The 20,801-nt window shown below is 48.3% G+C and overlaps 1 protein-coding gene across 4 annotated transcripts in view; it reads left to right on the forward strand.

The window, feature by feature from the left end:
* Positions 1 to 20,801, forward strand: part of PPFIA1 (PTPRF interacting protein alpha 1) — a 92,997-nt gene that overhangs the window by 58,834 nt on the left and 13,362 nt on the right. For all 4 annotated transcript variants that reach the window (XM_068554115.1, XM_068554116.1, XM_068554118.1 and 1 more), the window contains 6 exons: positions 4,391 to 4,622; positions 9,456 to 9,592; positions 10,456 to 10,628; positions 11,069 to 11,162; positions 18,083 to 18,164; positions 18,257 to 18,457. In XM_068554115.1, coding sequence (XP_068410216.1) covers positions 4,391 to 4,622; positions 9,456 to 9,592; positions 10,456 to 10,628; positions 11,069 to 11,162; positions 18,083 to 18,164; positions 18,257 to 18,457 — 919 coding nt within the window. The remainder of the gene's footprint in view (positions 1 to 4,390; positions 4,623 to 9,455; positions 9,593 to 10,455; positions 10,629 to 11,068; positions 11,163 to 18,082; positions 18,165 to 18,256; positions 18,458 to 20,801) is intronic.

Genomic DNA, 20,801 nt, shown 5'->3' on the forward strand with positions numbered 1-20,801 from the left:
AAGAGAAGAAAAGGACCTACAAAAACAAACCCAAAACAATTAAGAAAATGGTCATAGGAACATACATATCGATAATTACCTTAAACGTGAATGGATTAAATGCTCCAACCAAAAGACACAGGCTTGCTGAATGGATACAAAAACAAGACCCATATATATGCGGTCTACAAGAGACCCACTTTAGACCTAGGGGCACATACAGACTGAAAGTGAGGGGATGGAAAAAGATATTCCATGCAAATGGAAATCAAAAGAAAGCTGGAGTAGCTATACTCATATCAGATAAAATAGACTTTAAGATAAAGGATGTTACAAGAGACAAGGAAGGACACTACCTAATGATCAAGGGATCAATCCAAGAAGAAGAAGATATAACAATTATAAATATATATGCACCCAACATAGGAGCACGTCAATACATAAGGCAACTGCTAACAGCTATAAAAGAGGAAATCGACAGTAACACAATAATAGTGGGGGACTTTAGCACCTCACTTACACCAATGGACAGATCATCCAAAATGAAAATAAATAAGGAAACACAAGCTTTAAATGACACAGTAGACCAGATAGATTTAATTGATATTTATAGGACATTCCATCCAAAAACAGCAGATTACACGTTCCTCTGAAGTGCGCACGGAACATTCTCCAGGATAGATCACATCTTGGGTCACAAATCAAGCCTCAGTAAATTTAAGAAAATTGAAATCATATCAAGCATCTTTTCTGACCACAACACTATGAGATTAGAAATGAATTACAGGGGAAAAAACGTAAAAAAACACAAACACATGGAGGCTAAACAATACGTTACTAAATAACCAAGAGACCACTGAAGAAATCAAAGAGGAAATCAAAAAATACCTAGAGACAAATGACAATGAAAACACGATGATCCAAAACGTATGGGATGCAACAAAAGCGGTTCTAAGAGGGAAGTTTATAGCTATACAAGCCTACCTAAAAAAACAAGAAAAATCTCAAGTAAACAATCTAACCTTACACCTAAAGAAACTAGAGAAAGAAGAACAAACAAAACCCAAAGTTAGCAGAAGGAAAGAAATCATAAAGATCAGAGCGGAAATAAATGAAATAGAAACAAAGAAAACGATAGCAAAGATCAATAAAACTAAAAGCTGGTTCTTTGAGAAGATAAACAAAATTGATAAGCCTTTAGCCAGACTCATCAAGAAAAAGAGGGAGAGGACTCAAATCAATAAAATCAGAAATGAAAAAGGAGAAGTTACAACAGACACTGCAGAAATACAAAGCATCCTAAGAGACTACTACAAGCAACTCTATGCCAATAAAATGGACAACCTGGAAGAAATGGACAAATTCTTAGAGAGGTATAACCTTCCAAGACTGAACCAGGAAGAAACAGAAAATATGAACAGACCAATCACAAGTAATGAAATTGAAACTGTGATTAAAAATCCTCCAACAAACAAAAGTCCAGGACCAGATGGCTTCACAGGTGAATTCCATCAAACATTTAGAAAAGAGCTAACACCCATCCTTCTCAAACTCTTCCAAAAAATTGCAGAGGAAGGAACACTCCCAAACTCATTCTATGAGGCCGCCATCACCCTGATACCAAAACCAGACAAAGATACTACAAAAAAAGAAAATTACAGACCAATATCACTGATGAATATAGATGGAAAAATCCTCAACAAAATACTAGCAAACAGAATCCAACAACACATTGAAAGGATCATACACCACGATCAAGTGGGATTTATCCCAGGGATGCAAGGATTCTTCAATATACGCAAATCAATGTGATACACCATATTAACAAATTGAAGAATAAAAACCATATGATCATCTCAATAGATGCAGAAAAAGCTTTTGACAAAATTCAACACCCATTTATGATAAAAACTCTCCAGAAAGTGGGCATAGAGGGAACCTACCTCAACATAATAAAGGCCATATACGACAAACCCACAGCAAACATCATTCTCAACGGTGAAAAACTGAAAGCATTTCGTCTAAGATCAGGAACGAGACAAGGATGTCCACTCTCACCACTATTATTCAACATAGTTTTGGAAGTTCTAGCCACGGCAATCAGAGAGAAGAAAAAGAAATAAAAGGAATACAGGTTGGAAAAGAAGAAGTAAAACTGTCACTGTTTGCAGATGACATGATACTATACATAGAGAATCCTAAAACTGCCACCAGAAAACTACTAGAGCTAATTAATGAATTTGGTAAAGTTGCAGGATACAAAATTAATGCACAGAAATCTCTTGCATTCCTATACACTAATGATGAAAAATCTGAAAGAGAAATTATGGAAACACTCCCATTTACCATTGCAACAAAAAGAATAAAATACCTAGGAATAAACCTACCTAGGGAGACAAAAGACCTGTATGCAGAAAACTATAAGACACTGATGAAAGAAATTAAAGATGATACCAACAGATGGAGAGATATACCATGTTCTTGGATTGGAAGAATCAATATTGTGAAAATGACTATACTACCCAAAGCAATCTACAGATTCAATGCAATCCCTATCAAATTACCTATGGCATTTTTTATGGAACTAGAACAAATCAACTTAAAATTTGTATCTAGACACAAAAGATCCCGAATAGCCAAAGCAGTCTTGAGGGAAAAAAACGGAGCTGGAGGAATCAGACTCCCTGACATCAGGCTATACTGCAAAGCTACAGTAATCAAGACAATATGGTACTGGCACAAAAACAGAAACATAGATCAATGGAACAAGATAGAAAGCCCAGAGATAAACCCACGCACCTATGGTCAACTAATCTATGACAAAGGAGGCAAAGATATACAATGGAGAAAAGACAGTCTCTTCAATAAGTGGTGCTGGGAAAACTGGACAGCCACATGTAAAAGAATGAAATTAGAATACTCCCTAACACCATACACAAAAATAAACTCAAAATGGATTCGAGACCTAAATGTAAGACTGGACATTATAAAACTCTTAGAGGAAAACATAGGAAGAACACTCTTTGACATAAATCACAGCAAGATCTTTTTTGATCCACCTCCTAGAGTAATGGAAATGAAAACAAAAATAAACAAATGGGACCTAATGAAACTTCAAAGCTTTTGCACAGCAAAGGAAACCATAAACAAGACGAAAAGACAACCCTCAGAACGGGAGAAAATATTTGCAAACGAGTCAACAGACAAAGGATTAATCTCCAAAATATATAAACAGCTCATTCAGCTCAATATTAAAGAAACAAACACCCCAATCCAAAAATGGGCAGAAGACCTAAATAGACATTTCTCCAAAGAAGACATACAGATGGCCAAGAAGCACATGAAAAGATGCTCAACGTCACTAATTATTAGAGAAATGCAAATCAAAACTACAGTGAGATATCACCTCACACCAGTTAGAATGGGCATCATCAGAAAATCTACAAACAACAAATGCTGGAGAGGGTGTGGAGAAAAGGGAACCCTCTTGCACTGTTGGTGGGAATGTAAATTGATACAGCCACTATGGAGAACAACATGGAAGTTCCTTAAAACACTAAAAGTAGAATTACCATATGACCCAGCAATCCCACTACTGGGCATATACCCAGAGAAAACCATAATTCAAAAAGACACATGCACCCCAATGTTCATTGCGGCACTATTTACAATAGCCAGGTCATGGAAGCAACCTAAATGCTCATCGACAGACAAATGGCTAAAGAAGTTGTGGTACATATATACAGTGGAATATTACTCTGACATAAAAAGGAACGAAATTGGGTCATTTGTAGAGACATGGATGTACCTAGAGCCTGTCATACAGAGTGAAGTAAGTCAGAAAGAGAAAAACAAATATCGTATATCAACGCATATATGTGCAACCTAGAAAAATGGTACAGATGAACCGGGTTGCAGGGCAGAAGTTGAGACACAGATGTAGAGAACAAACGTATGGACACCAAGGGGGAAAACTGTGGTGGGGTGGGGATGGCGGTGTGCTGAATTGGGCAGTTGGGATTGACATGTATACAGTGATGTGTATAAAATTGATGATTGATTAAAAAAAAAAAAAACTCCAAATTGCTTTGTGAATTGCTTTTTTGATTAAATCAGAGTTCCCGATTTCTAGTTGAAAAAATTGATAGACAGGTATGCAGCTTTGCTCTAAAAACAGGGAAGGTAAAAGTTGTAAATTTTAAATATCTCATTATGCAGTGAGAGTTGCCACCCAGCCCCCATCAGAATTTTAGTGTAAATAAGTAAAATCAAACGTGAATGATCGGAAGCAACTTTGTAAGATTCAGTGGTAAGTCGTTAATCGTAATACAGAACACAAACCCAGATTTGTTATCTAGACACGTTCCTCTGTTTTCTGACAAAGGCAGGTGACGGTTTTATTCTGTTTTAGGTTGATACAAGAAGAAAAGGAGAACACGGAGCAGAGGGCGGAGGAGATTGAGAGCAGGGTGGGCAGTGGGAGCTTAGACAGCCTTGGTCGTTTTCGATCAGTGAGCTCCATCCCCCCGTACCCCGCTTCCTCTCGGGCCAGCTCTTCGCCTCCCAGCAGCGGGCGGCCCACCCCTCGAAGGGCCCCGCACAGCCCGGCGAGGGAAGTGGACAGACTAGGCGTCATGACTCTGGTAAGTGTCTGCCTTCTCCCTGCTGCACCCTCCCCCAGCACACCTGGTTTGCTTGCTTGCTTTCTTTGTTGACCTAGAAGAAAATCAGGTACATTTGCTATGCTCAGAGGTTCAAGATTTTTAAAGCCAGCTAGTATTTAATCAGTCTCCCAATGAATGACAAATTAATTTTAATGTTTGGGCGACCAGCTTAGCATGTCATCATGAACTCATCCAAAGTTCTCCTTTGTGTAACATTGGGCATGGCCTCTGCAAGGCACAGCAGCTACAGGAAAGTTTTTGTTTTTCAGGAATAGACAGCTTAGCAAGAGTAAACATAGGCAGCCCTAATGGCATCTCGAAAACTGTACAGAGAGTCAACGCTGTCTTCCTTTACACTAGGGATGCCTCACTGGAGGGGGCAGGGCATGCGGTCAAAACAAAACCAAAAAAGCTAAACTGGTCCTCTTGCTGAGGCACCTGGCCGCGCGCGCTCACGCCGGCTCTGCGTGTGGAACCAGGTTAAAAGCCGGTGCCCCGCGGCTCCCAGGGAAGCAGACGGGCCTCCTCACGCTTCCTCATCTGGAAACGCGATGACCGTGTGGTGACGGTGTGCAGCTCTGAAGCACACGTTACAACTTTCTCGTGTATGTAGTTTAGGTTTTGTGAGTGCATTGCTGTTTACCACATGAAATCTTATTTACAATATTCTGCTTTTTAACTGCACTTGTATTATAATTTTTTTCTGTTACCGCCCATTTTCATTTTAGCTGCATTGTTAGCCAGCGTATAATTAAATCAACTATGAATCATTTTAGTGACATGGGAAGTGGTAACTAGTCCATTTTGTGGTATTTTGGCATACTGTTTTTATAATTTACATCATTAGTTAATTAGCTGATATTTAAAACTCTTTGATGATTTCATTTGTGGTTTCATGCTTAATTTCTTTCAGAGAATTTGTAAAAACAGTTCTGTGTATTTTTTTCCTTGTTATATGGTTCTCTGTACTGGCTGATGATGTGTCTGCTTCTGTCATTGGTGTTGATTCCCTGTATCATCCTTTGTTTTATCGTTGTTAATCCAGACCCCAGCCTCCCCACCGCCGAGTCTGTAGTTTACCATCCAGCTCCCCTCCCCGTCCACCCCACTCTGTTATAAGTCCCTTCCACGGCAGCGCTGTGGTCCACAGTGTGTGTCTGTGCTTGGTCGTGGCTCTTTAGTGGGGTCTCTGTGTTATCTTCGTTTCTCATTAAACAGTGTTTTTCCCCTGTAGCGGTAAGTGTTATGTAGTGTATCACTGCGTAATAGGTATGGCTGCAGGCCTGATGTAGATGGATCAGAGTGTTTTTGCTCACACTGTACAGCATGCGTGTAATTCACAAGTGAGGTGTTGCTTATGTAAAGAAATGACCCATTAAGTGTAGAATTAATGGACTCTTTGACACAACGTACTTTCTGGTTTTGGTGCTTGTATTATTTAAGACGGTAAATCTCATCAGCTTATTAAACATGCACAGTTAATGTCTTTACTAGACTATTTTTAATTAAATTACCTTCTATAAATCATAAAATGTAAAGACTCTATCTGCTATTATGCTAGCTTTTATTCTTACATATTTTCACAGGGTACCTGCTTTAATCAATAAATTTATTTTGAGAAGTTTTAAATCAAATTCTAGGTAAGGATTTTATGTTAATGTCCAATAGGTGGTTAGATTTGTTCAGTGTTAAAATAGGTATTCCAATTACTTCCTCATCAGTTAGATTGCTATTTTAAAGTATAACATGTTTCTTATTAAGAAAGACTAAGTTATAGAGAAGTTTGGCTTAGAATAGACAACTGTTAGGGCCCTTTGTTATACAGAATGCCATATTATAAGAAATTGAGTATGTTGTAATAGAATTGTATCTTCCTGAGGAATAATTTATAGTGTTTCTCTAGGAAATCTTGCATAGCTTATTATATTTAACTTTTGTGGTCAAAAAAATGTTCTATTTCCAGTTACATTTTCTCTAAATCTTATCTCACGTACATGTGTTCTGTCATTTTCTTTTTAATATATTTGCCTGTACTGATCCTTGAATTTTTAACTTCAAAGTGTGCAGTAAATCTGGTTTCTCTTCGTTTCTTTGCATGCATCTGTCAGCCTAGTGATTTAAGGAAACATCGTAGAAAGGTAAAATATTTAGTAATTTAGCATGCCTTTGTTTCTTTGTGAAGTATTGAAGAGTCCCTGTCGTTTTACGTGAATGAACACTATGTGGTTGTGTACTGGTGAATGATTGACGTTTTAATGGAAGCGTTGAAACTCACCCTCCACTTAACATATGCTGCTGGTTCCGCTGGAAATAGGTCGTTCACTGGGACAAATGTAAGAGTTTGCCTTTCTCCCGCTTGTTTGCCTTCTAATTGTTGCACGCTTATTTATAATAGACATAGTGTTTTTTATCTTTTGTTACTATTTTTGAATTTTATTTATTTATTTGTTTACTTACTTATTTATTTTTGGCTGCGCTGCGAGGCTTGCGGGATCTTAGTTCCCCAACCAGGGATCGAACTCGGGCCCCAGGCGGCGAGAGCGCTGAGTCCTTAACCACTCTACCGCCAGGGAATTCCCCATAGTGTTTTTTAAAAAGAAATGATGGAAGCGGAGCCATAGCTGCTAGATTTGGGGGAAAGCAATTTTAACAGTCCCAGGTAGCAGCGTTCGGTAGGCTGTTCCTTTGTGCCAGGCATCGTGCTGAATGCTTTACGAGCCTGTTCCCTAATCGCACAAACACCCACATGAGGTCCAGGTGCTGCTGTTAATCCCCATTCAACAGACGTGGACGCCGAGGCTTAGAGAGGCCAGGCGCTGTGCCCAGGCTCGCACAGTCCGTCGGCAGCGCAGCGTGGATTTGTCTGATTTCAGAACCTGGACCCTCAGCCCCGGCGCCGTGCGGCCCGCTTGTCCACCAGGAGCTCGTGTCTCCTTCACAGCAATCCTGACGGAGGGCGCTCGGGGCTTCTTCCTCTCAGATAAGCCTGGACGGAGCCCCCGTTCTTGGAGGGAGCACGGTTGCTGAGGGCCAGGCCTGTTGACCACGATGCCTCCCTCCCTCTCAGGCTCACAGCCCCCCGAGCGTGCACTCACCGCGCAGCCCTGCAGGACGCGGGCAGCCGTCCTGCGGCCCAGCCCCCAGTGCACCAGAGCCCCCCTGCCAGGCCACAGCAGCGCGGCAGTTTAAAGTCCCGGCTCTGTCACCGACTGGTTGTGACCTGGGTGAGCCGCTCACCCGCTCTGTGCCCGGCTTTGCCCGCCTGTTAAGTGAGGACAAGGAGACACCCGTGCCCCGCGGGGTGACCGCGCCCTGCTGCCCCTGCACGGTCCACAGGCCGGCAGCGAGGCGCAGTTGTGCTGCGTACGTTTGTAGTTTTCTCGGTGGCAAGACTTTCTTGGTAAAGGTAGCAGCCTGTTGATTACATCCCGGCCGGCTGGCCTGGCCTGTTGCGTGTGGTAGCTTGAGCTCGCTGACTGGCTACTTCGGGGGCCTTGTTCTAGGTTTGGCGTGCGTGTGCCCAGAACCAGCCTCCGGCGGACCTGTCTCCTCCTCCGCGTCACTGGTGGATGCCGAGATGCCTGCCCGGCTTGCGTGCAGCTGCCCATCCTAGTCACGTGGGCGCGGTGGGGTGGGCTCTCATCCCGGGGGAGGTGCAGGGGGAGAGGCAGCCAGGCTGGGTGGGCCCGGAGGCCTTCCTTAGGAAGAGGCCCTTGGGAAGGCGCTTGTCGTGTTAGCTGGGCTTCAAAGCAGCGGTTTGTCTCCATGGAGTCCATAGTCAGCTCAGACCTGCGTCACTTCCCTGACCTGTTTGAGTTTTATGAAGGATTGTTTTAACTTGAATTTGAGATCGATCCCTGTTAAGTTTCACATTGATGATTTCTAGCCTTTCTAGCCTTTTGCTGTCTGATGACTGTAATTAGAAATCAGGAGAGGACACAGAGTTTATCCCGCTGTCGCTTAAATGAGTTCAGCTGTATTTTGCCCTGGGTCACTTTGTTGTCGCCAAGCCACTGAGGGGCTGCAGTGGATCAGTATGCTTTACAGAATCCCGTTAAAAAGGCACAGGTCGGTTGCTCACGTCTCATTGTTTATACAGATGCTTGCCGTGCACGTTTCATAAAATCTAACCTGGCTTAACCACAAAACCCAAATTTATAAGGGAGATCTGCCTGGGCCCTGAAGGGGTTAATCTGTTCCCCATACCGTAACCACCACCCTGCTTCCCATACTCACATCCCATTACAAGCCAAAAAGCTGGGAGTCTGGAAGAGATGATCTTTTGATGAAGACCTGCAACAAGCTATTTCCTTTTTCCTCTCAAGCAGAAAGGTCTGGACAGGTTTGCCTGAGAGGCTTCTTACCCTTGCTCGTGTCTCTGTTGGACGGCATCAGGAGATAAACACAGGCGCCCTCTTCATCGGGGCGGTTACTGCCACGCGTGGTTCATGGTGGTGCCTTCAGGCGGGGCTCAGCTCTCTGCTGCCCCTGCGGGGCTGTCCGGGTAGCCTGGATGCTAGGGACGGCAGGCCACGGGGAGGCCCCCGTCCGGGTCGGGTCTCCGCGCTCATGCGGGTGCAGGCCGGCGGGAGTCGGCTCTGCTCTGTGCTCCCTCTGCTGACAGCCTTGCTTCTCATGAACAAGACAGCCCTTTAAGACGGCATTAGGCTAGATCAAGCCTTTTTGTACAGGCAGAAAGCATAGCTAATAGGTTTTCAAATAAGTTTCTGGTTACAATGTAAAGCCTCCGTGATTTCCTTTATTCGTCACAGTCTGTTGTCACCTAGTTTTACACTTATCTCAATCCCGCAGCTGCCAGCTTCACGAGAAGAGGTACGAGACGACAAGACGACCATCAAATGTGAGACCTCGCCCCCCTCCTCCCCGCGGTCCCTTCGTCTGGAGCGGCTGCACACAGCCAGCCACGAGGACATCAGGGACGCACGCAAGTAAGGGGCCTGCTCTCCTGTTCCACTTTCGGGAAGTGTGTTCATCTTCTCTTGACAAACACGTCAGGATGATGATTTTAAAGAAATACCACTCAGTTCAGCGTGTTTGTTTCAGTGATAGACTTAGGGTGCCGGCCCCTGCTCTGGGCGCTGTAGTGAAATCCGGCAGGAGGTGCCTTCTGTTTGGACAGAGTCAGCTTGGCAAGAAAAGAGTTAAGTGATATCAGCAATTTTAGAAACACTTCATTTCTTCAGATTCTACAGATTAATTCCTTTGGGAACTTTCTTCCTCTGCTGGCTGGAGCCTCCACCCGGCACGGGCTTGTTTCTGAGCGTTACTCCTCTGTAGGACGCTCCGTGGCTCTCGGATGCGTTCTCGTCCTTTCCGAGCTGTGAAGTGTACCACCCCGTCCTTCCGTGCTCCCCGAGTGCCCCCTCTCAGGAGACCGGCAGTCACGGTTCTGTGACGCTGGCCTTGGTCAGACCGCCACCTGCTGAGCCCCCCTGTCCCGAGCCAGGCGGCGCTCGACGGAGGGCACGCGTGGTCCTCTCTCCAGCGCCGCCGCCCGGCGGGGAAGGTCACACTCAGGGTGGCAGGAGGAGCCGCCCTTCCCCGGGGGCCTCTGCGCCTGCCGGGCGGCCACCTGGAGGGGCTCGGGGTGCGCTCTGCACCGCGTGGTCTGGAGCCGGGCCCCGCCCTCTCGGGAGGAGAGCTCGCGTTGGAGCCTCGGCCCCTCGGGGGCAGCTGCCCGTGCAGCGGAGCCTGCGCCTCTTGAGCGCAGCGCGGCCCGTGAGCAGCGAGCCTTGTGGGGGGTGTGCTTGCGCGAGGTCCCCCCGTTAAAGGTCGTTTTCTGTCCCCAAAGCTCGACAGGCTCGCAGGACGGCCCCGCGAGCAACCCCAGCAGTAGCAACAGCAGCCAGGACTCGCTGCACAAAGCCCCCAAGAAGAAGGGCATCAAGTCCTCTATCGGCCGCTTGTTCGGCAAGAAAGAGAAGGGCCGACCTGGAGCCCTTGGCAAGGAATCGCTGGGACAAGGTGGGTGGTTTCCAGCCAACTCTTCAGTGTTCGGAGCGGGCAGGGGGCTGCACGTGCCCCTCCGCGCGCCCCTCCGCCACCCGTCGCCACCGCGTGCTTCCTCTCACACGAGCTGGGTGTTCTCCGGGTCTGTTTCCCCAGTGGGTCCCCACACGGCCCAGAGAGCACGGAGCGTCTCCCAGGCGTCAGCCTTACCGCCTCTTGAGCGTTTTCGTGTGTGTGTGTGTCTGTGTGTCTGTGTGTGTCTGTGTCTGTGTGTGTCTGTGTGTGTGCGCGTGTGTTTGTGTGTGCGTGTATGCGTGCGTGCCATCTGGTCGGAAAGTTCGCCTTTAGAATTTTCTTCACTCTCCCTACAAAAACTCCTCCACCTGTTTACAGAAACACCTAACTCGGCCGTGTTGATTTTCTCTCAATATTTCGACCACTCTGCTTCCTCGTAGCTGTTATTTCAGAGACAGAAAACTCATCTCAAGATGCCTTGGGACTCAGCAAATTGGGAGGACAGGCTGAAAAAAATCGTAAACTTCAAAAAAAGTAAGGTTTTTGTTTTTTGTCGATCTCACTGAACAATTTTCAGTTGTTCCTGATTTTTAACTAATGTTTATTGATTAAATGTGATATCCAGCTCTGTATATATATTATCTTCTGAAAGCTTAACCCAAAGCCTTTATTAAACCGTACTTCCCGGAGGACTTAGAACATCTGTGAATTTGGGAAGGACTCACGCACGGGTTCCTAGCCCACTTTGCAGAGTTCTCTGGCGAGGACACGGCGTGGGGCCGAGTCGCGCTCAGCCGCAGAGCGCGTTCGTGTCTGAATGCCGGCTCCTGCACAAGTCAGCTCTGGGGCGTTGGGAAACGTGGCTTTCCTGTGCTTCAGTTTTCTCGTCTGTGAGATGGGAGTCCTAGTAGTACATACCCCATGGGGCCTTTACGAGCGTTAGCTGTACAGATAACGTCTACGTATACGTACACGAGGCTCCTTAAACAGTGCCGGCACTGGGGAGGACGCACGTGTAACCGCAGCCACTGCGGGGACTTGCCACCGGTGTTCAGAGGCTTGCTGCTCGCACTAGCGGTCAGTCAGGAAGGTGTCACTTACCGTGTTGCCTTTTTTTCCCTCCGCTGGTAGATTTTGTGTTTTTATCTTAAACAGACTCTCAGTTTTGCAATCTTATTAAATTTTAATTCTGAGTTGTCCTGATTCTGAAAATAAGCAATAACAGTAGGGGTGGTTTTCTACAAAGGAGCTCAGGCGTTGTGATGCCCCAGGATAGGCACAGAGGCACATAGCGTGTGCACGTGTCTCTGGGTCCAGGGACGTTTTCTGACCCAGGACGGGTTGTGTGTCGGGTGACCACATCCCAAACCAGCGCTAAGTAGATGACCTGGATAGGCGGAGACTGTCCCTGTGAATTGACAAGTGGGAAATAAGACGGAACGCTTTGTAGTCTCGGGTGAGCACGAACCTGAGAGTGGGGAAGGTGGTGATAAGGTGGTAATACTGGCCCTTGAGACAGGGGGAAGCTGGGTGGGCTCTGTGATAAATCTGACGATGGGGAAGGTCATCTGGCCACTGTCAAGCACCTTGAGAAACCAACACTGGTCTGGAATCCGGGGCCTGCAGGCACTGACCCCAGGACCACCCTTGAGCCCACGGGGACCCTCTCCACTAGAGGCCAGTTTGCCTTTAGCCCCTCAAGTTGCCTGTTGATTTTTCTTTTGTGAAATCTGCCTCATTTTAGCTCTCTTCTCAGAAGTCACAGTTATCTTGCCTGGCATAGTGTTGATTGCGTTCCGGGGGAAGTGCTGTCCGCTCGGTCATTGCTCACGACACCGCAGGAATACTCGGTCTTTGGCTCCCCGGAAGTGGAAATCTGTAGAAACCACTCAGCAGCAAAAGCTGATTTGAGCGTTGCTGTCTTTGAACTGTAGAGAGTGTTGTACCCGAACTCAAGTAATTGCCGTTCGCTTATGGGGACTTAACGTCAGAGCCTTTTGCCCTTCTGGAGTCATGCCAGGACACTTCTGTGCCCTAGATTCTGCTGGGGCGTTTCATCTCACATGCTCCCGCTCAGCTGCGAGAGACCAGTAGGGGTTATGGCTGTGCCGCCCAGCCCTCCCACCCTCTGCTCCTGAGCGTTCGTGTTTCACGTAGCGTCAAGCGTAGTATGAATTGGCCAAAATGCGCCACTGTGTTTTCTCCACTTGTCCTGTAATTCTCAGGAGGAAGTCGAGTGGTGGGCTGCCTGTGGCAGACGTCGCTGGGTTACTTGCCCGGCGTGTGATGCAGGTCCGTGCACTGGGGTGTGTGTCTGCTAGGCGGGGTCCTCTGGAGCTGGGGTGTTCGGGCGGAACTTCTGACTCTGTGTTACCGTGGCTGAGCGTGCACGAGCAGGTGTGCTCCGCTCCATCGTCACGCGCGGCAAGTTCTAACGTGTGCTGGCAACTTAGAGAGCGATGCAGAGTCCGAAGATCTTCTGACTGCAGTGGGTAATTTTAGTTCTGTCAGTTAACCAGAGATACAATTGACTTTAGGGAGAATGCTTTATTTATAAATGTGAAAAAAGTATTTTAGCTTTCCAGAAAAAATATTGTTTGAATATAGTTTAACATTTATGGCATTATTGATGGGAGAATCAAAACACGCTTGTCAGAAATATTTTCTTTTTATTAAGCCCCAATTTATCTCAGAGGTGCTCTTTTAACTGCTAAATTTACACAGCCAGTGCGTCCACTTTTTTAGAGAATTTTCAAGATTTGGTGAAGATGAGACTTTCAGGTTTCATGAAAGCTACATGAGAGAGCACGGCGGGCACACTTGGTGCTGGACATGCCTGGTGAGGCGTGGAGGCTGCAGCTGTCGTGGAAGTCGGCGTCCCTGACCGTCATCGCGGTGGCCTGGGCTCTAGATGGGCTCCCCGTGTGCGGGCACTTGCCCAACGGCGTTTCAACTCGACCTCGTTAATAAGGACCTGGTGCTTTAAATGCTGTCTTTCCACCTCCCCTTGGTTGACGCTGTCGTGCGCTCACAGGGGAAGCTGAGTTGTCGGGTTTGCTGTGCTGTGTGTGTGTCCTGAAACCTTCCGCGTTGCCCGTCGCCCGCTACAGGCTCTGAGCTGCACTGCTTTTGACAGGAAGCAGCACCACAGTCCTCCCGCCCAGGCCTCTCTCCGGCCCTGTGCCGGCCTGCGCGGCTGCGTCAGTGAAGTGGAGCCCAGCGAGCCTTTGTAGGAGGTGCCGGGGTGTGCAGAGTGTCAGTCTCAGAGAAATGAGGCCCTGTCTGTCTGGACGATGCCACTCATACGGTGCTTGATCAGCAGAAGCTCACACAACCGTCTTGTTACGAAAGACAGCTTGACCGTGGTGCTTCTGTCCTAATTTAAAACGCACGTTGTCGTTCACATATGACATGACCTTTCTCTCCTAGGCGTGTCTGTTCCCCATAGAATTCAGCGTATTTCTGAACGTCTTTCTCCTGTGACTCTAATTCTGAGGTTAGGAAGTGTGCCACATCATTCGACTACTAGAGCAGGTATTTAATAAATCCCGCTTGGGGTCTAGAATTTGATCCTTGAGGGGGCAGATCAAGTCCCAGCCGAGTAGCCCCGCCCGCGTGGCCCGAGCCGGGTGGGCACGTGCTGACCTCGTCCCAGCTGGCCCGCAGGGGAGGCAGCCCCCTCGGGCTCGTGTCCGCAGTCCTCTCTGTACACTGAGGTCACAGATGAGAGTGAGACAGTGACAGCAGAGAGCGATGCAGAGGAAGGAAGTCAGTCCCAGCAGAAGCGGAGCGAGTCCTGTGTTTGCCTCTGGACCGTGGCTCGGGGCCGCGGGATCTCGGCAGATGGCACCCCCCTCATTCCCGCAGGGTGCTGGCTTGTAGCTCAGCTTCTTCAGAACAGAGCTGGGTGCTTTGGGCGGATTTAAGGCATTTGGAGTCCTGTCGCCTTAGTGCTCGTGTTTTAGGCTTGGGAGCTAATGACCGGAAGATTTCTTGTTTTCTAGAAGACTGACCTGTGAAGGAATACCTCCTTCCCTTGCAGTTAACTTAGCTGAGGACGAAATGCCTGTCATGTTTATTTTGGTAGCTGCAGTAAAGAAGGAAGAAAAGACGGTTCTGTTGATTATTAGAAAGTGGTCATGTGAGTGCATGGGCGAGCTGGTCGGCTCTACTTCGCATTTATTTATTTCTTTGTTCTTGATGTCAGCACTTTTTTTTTTTTTTTTAAAGAAACACATTTGTTCCTAAGTGAAGGACTGAAAAGATTTTATTCTGCCACTCAACAGTTTTTTAAATGCCATTTTTTGTCATAAAGTCTTTTTCTCGTGGCCTTTTGTTACCGATATTCCATTAGCAGAGACCAGGCGTTCTACTTCTGGCAGAGGATTTATCGATAGCTTCCCAAATGGTCTCCAAATAGCTGCTTTCATCTCCTGGTTTCTCAGACTGTATATGATGGGATTCAGTGAGGGACACAAAACTGTGTGTGCCGTGGCAGGCCCCAAATCTCGAACAGATAAAATGTCAGCGGTTGGTCGTGAGGCAGCCGAGAGCCCTGTGGTGCAGGAGAGCGTGCCGAAGAGGGGCAGTCGTGGGAGCAGGTGGGCCTCCCCTGAAGGAGGGTGTGAGCGTTCCCAGTTGAGAAGAACCGGAAACAGGAGAGAGTAGAAACAGAGGATCCCAGGGCACGTGGCATGTCGTTCGGAGCAGTCGCAGGTTCTGTCGGCAGCAGGCAGCAGTGGGCTCCTAGATGGAGTGGGAGAGGAGCAGTGATTTGTTCTGCGCCCCACGGGCGGAGGGGCGGGGGTGGGGGCCCTGCAGCTGGTGCCCGCCTGCGGGTGTGCTTCCCCCAGCGCGGGACGGGCGCCTCGGGGGGGAAGGCGCCCCGGGCGGCAGACCGAGACCTGGGCCGGCCACCCGGCCGCGGCCTCCTCGCCCTCTCGCTGGCTCCCCGCGTCTCCCAGCCGCGTTGTCCTGCCTCCGTCTCCATGTCCCCGTGTCATCAGGGCGCTGGACGGGAGCTCTGAAATCCCAGAAGTACATCCATAGTGGAAAAGGCTTTTTATGAAAGCGAACGACTCTTGCCTGGGAAAGAGTCAGAACGATGTGCACCAATCGTCAGGTAATGGAATCAGTGGACTCTTTGTAACCCTAAATTTCTTGTCTACAGTGAGTATCTGTTGCATATTAAAGAACGGGGTCTCTGGCAAAGTGCCAAGGATTCAGTACCTGTTTGGCTCCCTTCGGAGCGTGGGGTTCTGAAAGCCCCCGGCCCGGTGGGTGCCGCCCCGCCCCCTCCTGGCCAGCCTGGCCGTCCAGGGACCACACTCTAGAGCTCGGGCTGTCCCTGGGTGACCTGCCCAGGACTTGTTTGCATCGCAGAGGCTCGTGTGGCTCCCGTGAATGTTTGCATAAGGTGTACCTGCTGTCTTTGAGGAGTCGTCATCTTTAGGGAACAGGAAGCAGCATTTGATTCAGGGCGCTGATGGCTCATTCTGCTCGACAAGGCCCTTCTTGCCCCCATTACTCCTTCCAGCGTTGGGATCCTGTGTCAAGATGATCACAATCTCATGTGGACTCAGTTTTTGTTTTCAATTTATGAATAGCTTTGTTTGTTTTAATTTAAAAAGTTTACCCTTTTTTTTTTACTGTGCTTGAGCTATTAAGATATGTGTTGTGTTCTCTCGTATAATTATTCCTGGATAATACAGTATTTACTATTCCCAGGAAACCTAAGGTTGACTTAAAGGAACACTTACTTGAAATTTTATGTGGAACATTTTGAGCTTTAATTGTACATAGACTTCACAGTCTTAAGTCTAATGCTACTTGAATATAATGAAAAGCCGCTATGTTTCTTTAGGGAGTTCCCTGGCGGTCCAGTGGTCAGGACTCCGCGCTTTCACTGCGGTGGCCAGGTTCAGTCCCTGGTTGGGGGACCAAGATCCCACAAGACGTGCAGCGTGGCCAAAAAAAGAGAAGGAGAGAAAGAAAGAAAAGCCACTAAGTATCTTTAGAAATAAAAGATTCCGTGCTGTGAGCTGCAGAAATTATTACAGAAAAATAACTAAGAACGACCTAGGAATTTTGCAGTGACTCAGGGATGTCCAGTCAGGTAAAAGGACCTGTCCTTTCCACTCCAGTCCCATCTTCTCTCCTAGACTTTTCATTTTTAAACTAATTAGTGACTTTCAGAAAGGTTTGTAAGCACATAACTCAAAGAAGTACAGTAAGGTTCATAAAGCTTCTTGTGTTATCGTTTACATTAGGGTGTTATCCGCAGACAAAATCATTTTAAAAGATGTTAACGTTATGGTTTGGGCATTTTAAAGTCAGGCACACAGAACATTTCTGCTCCCATAAAGCAGCGGTCCCCAACCTTTTTGGCACCAGGGACCGCTTTCGTGGAAGACCATCTTTCCACAGGCCGGGGGGGCCGGGCAGGGGGATGGTTCAGGCCGCAGTGCGAACGATGCGGAGCGGCACATGCAGCTTCGCTCGCTCCCCCGCCGCTCACCTCCTGCCGTGCGGCCGGTTCCTAACAGGCCACGGACCGGTACCGGTCCACATCCCGGGGGTTGGGGAGCCCTGCCGTAAAGGATCCCAGGACTCCTCGCTGCCTCCTGCCCTGGGGTAGTTGGCATTGCCATCAGGATCATGGGCTCACGGCCTGCCTTGTGTGCACTGGTAGAGGTTGTTGGCATTTAAATTTTCTGGATGTGAAGCTTGTGGGTTAAACCAAAGGATGACCCGGGAATTCCCCGGTGGTCCAGTGGTTAGGACTCTGCCCTTCCACTGCAGGGGGCCCAGGTTTGATCCTTGATCGGGGGACTGGGATCCCACAAACCGCGCAGCGCAGCCAAAAAATAAATGAATTAAATAACCCCCGCTCAAAAAAAAGATGACCCAATATCTTAATTTAGCAGATACCTACTTAGCTAAATAGCAGTGCAGAATAGAAACAGCCAAAGTCCAGCCCTTTCCTTGCTAGCTATATTAGAGCGTTATTAGTGTTAAAGTCTGCATTGTTCTCTGTGTTTTGTTGTGGATGTGGAGCGTTTCTGGAGCTCTCTGAGGCAGGCTCCTCTGTTCAGACCCGGGTATGGTTTCCTCTTCCTACACATTCGTCCTCCTTGCTTACAAAGGGATGCGTGATTATGTTTCGTGTTGAGTATCCTGCCTTGGATATGAAGACTCTGCTGGGTCTTCTAAAGTTGGTAGTAATTCTTTAATCCTGGAAGGAGACGATTCCGTAGAGAATCGTGGAGGGTTTTTCAGCATTTCATTACTCAGGCGTTCAGTGTGATGTGTTCCAAACTACCCTTCAGTGGATGGTTTAGAAGGTTGAAGGACAATGATGAGATGTGTGGCATCACACTTTGGGGGTTTATAAAGAGGACACTTTGCCTGTGTGTAGTGTGGCTCTTGAAGGTCTGAACATCTGTCACCTGTAGGCATGAATTGCTCGAAGAAGCCCGAAGACAAGGCTTACCCTTTGCCCAGTGGGACGGGCCGACTGTTGTCGTCTGGCTGGAGGTGCGTATGCCCCTCTCCGAATCCTGACCGAGCGTGCGAGCCCATCCGTACGCCACGCGTAACCTTCTGGCCCCCGTGTCTCCCGTCTCCAGCTCTGGGTCGGGATGCCGGCCTGGTACGTGGCTGCTTGCCGAGCCAACGTGAAGAGCGGGGCCATCATGTCCGCCCTGTCGGACACGGAGATCCAGCGCGAGATCGGCATCAGCAACCCTCTGCACCGGCTGAAGCTGAGGCTGGCGATTCAGGAGATCATGTCCCTGACAAGTCCGTCAGCCCCTCCTACGTCAAGAACGGTACGTTTCCGTAAAAAGAGTTCATCCCCTATGCGTGTTGCTTCCGCAGTTCTTTATAAACACATCCAGTGTTCCAGTTTAAAGGTTTAGCATTCAAAGACGTGACAGCTTTTAATTTGCGGCAATTGGCTTGTTAAAAGATACGTCACTAAATACTTTTATAACAGCTTGGCTACAGTGGCATTGTAATATAGAAATGGGCGTCTTTGAAAACGTAAAAAAGTAATCATCACAAATTTAAATATGAATTTAAAGAAAGTGAAGGAGAAAAAGCTTAGACCCCAGGTTGCATTGTAAGCAGTGGTTCCCGCGTTTGCCTTGTTCGGCCTGTTGGCGCTTTCCCTTTGGGGAGCTGTAGACCCTGGGATTTTAAGAGCCCGTGATCTGCAGGTGCACTCCAAGTAGTGTCTGTGCCCATCCGCTTTTGCTCCACGTGGGAAGACCTTGGAAGTCCTTTCAGAGGGTCCTCCTAGTTGAAAGAGTCAAAAACTAACGTAATGAAAACGTGAATTATAATTGGGAGATCAGGGCGGGCCAGCTCTTCATTTCTCCAGGGCAGACTCTGTACACCGGCTCAGTTCCCACTCTGCTTTCAGTCTGTCTGCTCCGGACAGAAAAACTGGTGCGGAAACTAAGCCTCACAGACGTGCTTCCTCTGAGTAGCAGGTCAGCGCCCGATTCAGGGCTCACGGTTACTTTACACGAAAAGCGTGAAAGCTTTTCCGTTCGCTTGTCTTCCGTTGTTTCTCAGTGGGAGCGTCGTGGTGATGACAGTGGCCCGTGTCCTCACCTCTTGCACAGGCGCGCGTGATCTCAGTGTATCTGGTCTGCTCTGTGCCCAGGTGTTTCACCAGAGTCGCCTTTTCAGAAATGAAGGTGCTGGGGGCTTTCCCGCAGTTTTTATCAAGTATCTCGGTAAAGGGAGAGCGTCTCATGAGTTGAGTTTAATGGACGGTGAAGACGAACAGGCCTCCCGTGAGGAACCTGCCCACCGTTAGGCGGGGGCGCCGCCCGCGGGGGCTCGGCCGGCTCGGGGCTGCGGGGACGCCCGGCGGTGCCGTCACTGGGACGCCGGCGGCCCCGCGCCCCGCCTCTGACAGAGGCCCGGTCACCGGCGGCCGCCTGCTCACAACCGTCTCCCCAGAGCCCGAAGCCGGACTTCCGTCCTGTTCTTTGTTGTGCTTTGACTGGGTGAGACCGTCTTAAGTACAACGGCTTAACAGTTCCTCGAGAATCATTCGCCACTTTCAGAAGCACGCAGTGTGTTCCCTGCTCTTCAGATGCCACGTAGCTCAGGTGTCAGCGTGGCACAGGAGGCTCTAGGGCTGTCCTCCTCAAGAAGGCGGTGTCCTGCCCGGAGAAGGGCGAGCGCGGCGAGCGCCCGTGTCTCCCTGTGGGCGGCTAAGACGGGGTGGGGGGGGACGGCCTCTGCCCCACCCGCTCCCCTCCCGTGCCCTGGCTGACGTGTCTGCCGCCTTTCCCCTCTGTCACCGCTGCCCTTGCCCTGGATGTGGCCGGTCACGGGGTGCCCCTAGACCACAGGAAATGTCTGGTTAACACACGAGGAGATGGAGACGCTCACGGCCACGCCCCAGACGGTCAGTCCCGCCCCGTGCTCACCCCCACCCCCGCCCCTCCCCGGGCAGCCCCACCGCAGGTTGGCGCCGTTCTTGGCCTTTCTGTGGAAAACAGAAATGTCGCTTTACGTTCGATTGTTCTGGATAAGTATTTCCTTTAGGTATTAGTTAAATGTGTGAAACACAATCCGTATTTCATCTTATTTTATATTTTTTTCAGGAACTTAAAGTTGGTAGACTTGCTCCATGTAGAATAGACTTAACTGCTGTCTTCTTTAGGGGAGACCTCAGTTCAGCCCTCCGGCCCTAGTTTTCTCCTCTTCCGGGTGTGCTTGCCGTGGGAAGTCCGCTCCTTGCATGAGACACGGGAATTGTTGGTTTTGCATGAGTTTTGCATGATGCTTTGATTCTGTGACCCTTTTCGCCCAGTTAAGCTGCACCTCCCCTGCAAAGTTAATTTGCTTGCGTCACTAAGCTCACCAGTACTAATAGTTATGTTCTTTTGCATCCCTAACCACGTAACATCAGGAAGATGAGGAGGGAAGCTGGGCTCAGGTTGGAGACTTTCTATAATGTATTCTTCACTATATGTACAGCAACAAAAAGAATTGGAGTATGAAAACTTGTAATTTACTTTTCTTGACGTTTTTAACTTCCTGACACAGAATATTGTTAATGATTTGAAAGCATTAGCCACAGAAAGCACAGGATTAAAGAGTACGTCTCATGGACAATTTTGAACACTTCTTGTGTGGTGCCCTGGTAGT

The sequence above is a fragment of the Eschrichtius robustus genome, chromosome 11, assembly GCF_028021215.1.
Source record: "Eschrichtius robustus isolate mEscRob2 chromosome 11, mEscRob2.pri, whole genome shotgun sequence".
Taxonomy (NCBI): Eukaryota; Metazoa; Chordata; class Mammalia; order Artiodactyla; family Eschrichtiidae; genus Eschrichtius; species Eschrichtius robustus.